This window comes from Sceloporus undulatus, chromosome 7 (assembly GCF_019175285.1).
Source record: "Sceloporus undulatus isolate JIND9_A2432 ecotype Alabama chromosome 7, SceUnd_v1.1, whole genome shotgun sequence".
Lineage (NCBI taxonomy): Eukaryota > Metazoa > Chordata > Lepidosauria > Squamata > Phrynosomatidae > Sceloporus > Sceloporus undulatus.
In genome coordinates this window covers 9,550,705-9,554,858 of record NC_056528.1, presented here as the reverse complement: position 1 = coordinate 9,554,858, position 4,154 = coordinate 9,550,705, and the positions used below count along the sequence as shown (strand labels likewise).

Here is a 4,154-nt window from a genome sequence, read left to right as displayed (position 1 = left end):
ATTGTTAGCTGGTCAAAATAGACCCAAACCCAGCTCAGACATCTATCTGCCGTTGTAGGAAGCACATTCACAAACTTACTGAGGTGCGAGGAAGATACATCTTTTGGGGCATGATAAGAGACATCGTATACATGTTTATTGGACATAAAACCAGACCTTGCTAAAGGACAGTCCAATGTCTACCACCGTCATTTTGCAAGATGTCTTTACCTTCTTTTCAATTTCTTCTTGGGCTACCTCTGGGGAAGCGCACCAGAATCTCCTTTGGGTACATTGGAGGAGCCCTTTGGCCAACATTTGGACACCTTTCTGCTAAGTCCCGCAGCAAAGTCTTTTACATTTGTTCTAATAGGGGATTGAGGGCTCATCCCACCGAACTTACGGATGCCTCCGCTCATTCCAAAACCTCCGGGGACAAACACCATTCCTCTCGTGTCTCCGGAAGGCAACGTTTGGGGCCAGTAGACCCTCACCGTCACGCCGTTGAAAAGCAGATCTTTTATGACCAGCTCTGAACTCTTCCTTGGTGGGATGCCTTTAAAGAAGAACCTCCAGGTTTTGTAACGGTGGCAGATGCCCAGTTTTTCCAGAAGCACTGCCTGTTTAAAGCAAAACAGAGAGAAGTATTCTGAACATGGTGCGCCTACTTTTTGTTGTTGTGTCCCCTCAAGTCATTTCCAGCTTATGATGACCCTAATGCAAACCACGCATGGGGATTTCTTGGCAAGATCTTCCCAGATAGGACTTTTTTTGGTCTTTGGCTTCCTCAGATGCTGAGAGAGTGTGACCCAGGTTACCCAGTGGGTTTTCATGGCTGAATGGGGATTTGAACTGTGGTCTCCAGAGTCATAATCCAACACTCAAGCTATACAACCCTACAGTGAACTTGCTATTTACAGCATGGCAATGCTAGTCTCAGGCTGCATCTGCAATGCATCAATAGTGCAAGTTGACACCTCTTTAACTGCCATGGCTCAGTGCTATAGAGTCCTGGGGTTTCTACTGTAGTTTGCTGTTGCACCAGAGCTCTCTCAAAGAAAAAGGCTAAATATCTCCCAAACTACCAATCCCAGAATCCCATAGGATTGAGCCATGGCAGGGAAAGCGATGTCAAACTGGATTATTTCTGCAGTGCGGATTAGCACTTGGACACAATTGTGGAGAACAGTCTAGTCAGTGTATCTCAGCTGGTCCAAAGTGATGGAGAGCAAAAGTGGACAATCCGTTGGACAGAGCTACTCTTTCTCCACCGGTGTCCTCCAAAATAATCAACAACCAGCTATTGTAATGGATGGTGTAGGGTGACCAGACCTCCTCCTTTTCCAGCACATTTCAATCTTCTGTCCTGGAGGAATTTCGGAATGTCCTCTATTTGGGGCATGACTAAGAGACATGATGTCCCTTAGTCGTTCATTTTTTTGAATGTCCTGCAGTGACTTGTGCTTCTTTATGGTTATGGCATCTGATCGCCCTGTGGATGGTGACATCCTCAGTTCTCCCCCATTGCATGGTGACCTGTGGATGGCGGCATCCTCAGTTCACTTCCATGGCATGGTGACTTGTGGATGGTGGCATCCTCAGTTCTCCTCCATGGCATGGTGACCTATGGATGGTGGCATCCTCAGTTCTCCCCCATGGCATGGTGACCTGTGGATGGTAGCATTCTCAGTTCACCTCCATGGCATGGTGACCTGTGGATGGTGGCATCTTCAGTTCACCTCCATGGCATGGTGACCTGTGGATGGTGGCATTCTCAGTTCACCTCCATGGCATGGTCACCTCCTCCCTTTGCTATTCCTGGATCCCTTTTTAATAATCTCATTCACTATATTTCTTAACCATTTTAACAACCAGTTTGGGTTGTCATTAGTGGTGCACACCAACTAAATGACACCACTGTCTTTCTCTCTTCTTCATGGGAAACCAGTTTATCATACTTCTACTGAAGGAAACCCTCCTGACCTCAACTATTCTCAGTAACATATCTTAAATAAGCCATTCAGACAGTCCTCATCTTTCAAATAAATCAGTACATTCAGATCAAGGGCACTTACCAGTCTACGTCCCAAAAGCATGCAGATTGTAATAAATTGCATTTTTCGAGGTTGACATATCCCTGGGGGAATATGTGTCCTGGTAATGACATAATGAACTGACCATGCCAAAGATAAAAAGAGAGTGCAAAAGCTTAGACAGAGGAGCACCCAGAGAGCAGAAAGGACTTCCATTCCCTTTGCAAAGAAGATGAGAACTGGAGCTCCAAGGCAGCTGCACCGTTGTGCAACACTAGTTGGTTTCCCAGGTATATGAGGAGATGAAAGGAATTGATTGGGAAGACACTCTGTGCCACCCACTTAAGAGTTACTTGGATGGATGGGCAACAACACGTGACATCTTTTTTGCCACCCTAATGCTTTTAGTCATGCATTTTCCAGGATGATAGCAATGGGATTCAATCCAACCTATCTCCAACAGCACCATTGCCTGCATGCCCACTGAGCCATAAATCCCATTGTGTTCCACAGTGCACAATATCAGGAAAGTGTGACTCAGATTGCAACCACATTGCACAATCTACAATACATGTTCCTTCTTGCCTGTAATATTGCTGAAAGTTGCAATGCATCACAGCAATCCCCATCTATGACACATGAGCTTCACTGGTCATGGGTTTAACAATGCCAGCCATTTTTCCACAGTTGCCAATTTATTTTTGGTGCCTAATGATTTCAATGCTCTCTCCTGAAAACATTTCTCTATAATTCTACTGCATACTAGAGTCGTTTTGTTCAAAGGACCACTGCGGATTGCACCACCGTGCCAGAAGTCCCACTTTATTCATTGCTTCACTCTGATCTCCAGCACTTTGGGTTAGGATGGGGCAGATGAGTTTATGGCTCTGTCGAAGCCACACAGTCTCTCCATCCAACCCACCAGTTTCTTTTGCCAGGGCAAGCCCTCTTTGGGGTATAAAGAAGAGAGTTGGAGACATGGGATGCGTTTAAATATATTTCTCAAAACAGCCCAACAAAAGAAAAGAAGTAGATCAGTGGCTTTTATGGCATGTTGAAATAGAAGCTCTAGTGCCAATACAGTCGTAATACCATTTCCCCAAGCCCTCTTTTTGTTCCCTCTCCACAGTCCTCTGCCCCACTACTCAGCAGTCTTTTCTCTTGCACAGCTGAGCAGAATGGAGGGCTGGTTCATAGATGAATCATAGAATTGGAGGAGAGCTCAAGGGATATTATCAGACAAGGGAAATTGGGAGTATAATCCAATGGCAATCCGAACACAATCATGAGGTTTAACATTATTGCGTGATAGACCACCACGTGCAATTTCGGGCAATGGGAGGTCAGTCCGAACGCAATCATGGGGTTTCACATTATTGCATGAGAGGTGATCACACGCAATTTCGGGCAATGGTGAGCTATTTTCGGGCAATGGGAAGTCATTGAGAATGCAATTCGAATTCATGTACATTCGCTGAACTAGTGAATTCACCTGAATGCGTCCTGGCCCCACATTTGAAATTAAGAGAAATTCCTCCCATGTGATAAACTCCAAGGCCCTTCTGCCATGCAGGAAGACATAACCCATGACTTCGCTGTGACAGATAGCCATTCAGCCCCTGTTTAACAACCTCCAAAGAGGGAGACTCCACCACCCTCGCAGGGAGCGTTTTCCACTTACCACTTTCTTACTGTCAGGAAGACCTTCCTAACATTTAGGTGGTATCTCTTTCCCTGTAGCTTGTATCCATTGGACAAGATTGTACAGCATCCCTTCAAATATTGAAACACATCTGCCATTGTCCCTTCTTAACCTTCTTTCCTACATGCTCCAGGGATGTGTAGCCTGGAGAAGAGAAGGTTAAGAGGTGATATGATAGCCCTGTTTAAGTATTTGAAGGGATGTCATATTGAGGAGGGAGCAAGCTTGTTTTCTGCTGCTCCAGAGAACAGGACACAATGGAGCAAATTATGCAAGCTCCAGGAAAAGAGATTCCAGCTCAACATTTGGAGGAACTTCCTGAGAGTAAGGGCTGTTTGACAGTGGAACACACTTCTTCGGAGTGGAGTGGAGTGTCCCTCCTTGGAGGTCTTCAAACGGAGGCTGGATGGCCATCTGTCGGGGATGCTTTGATTGTGATT

At 45.6% G+C, this 4,154-nt stretch overlaps 1 protein-coding gene across 1 annotated transcript in view; it reads right to left on the bottom strand.

Moving 5' to 3' along the window:
- LOC121936914 (arylacetamide deacetylase-like 4) overlaps positions 1–2,279 on the bottom strand; it is a 23,673-nt gene extending 21,394 nt beyond the window's left edge. Inside the window, exons 1-2 of the mRNA XM_042479612.1 lie at positions 2,055–2,279; positions 383–599 (exon numbers count right to left, since the gene is read on the bottom strand). Coding sequence (XP_042335546.1) covers positions 383–599; positions 2,055–2,228 — 391 coding nt within the window. The 5' untranslated portion in view covers positions 2,229–2,279. The remainder of the gene's footprint in view (positions 1–382; positions 600–2,054) is intronic.
- Positions 2,280–4,154: the final 1,875 nt, after the last annotated feature.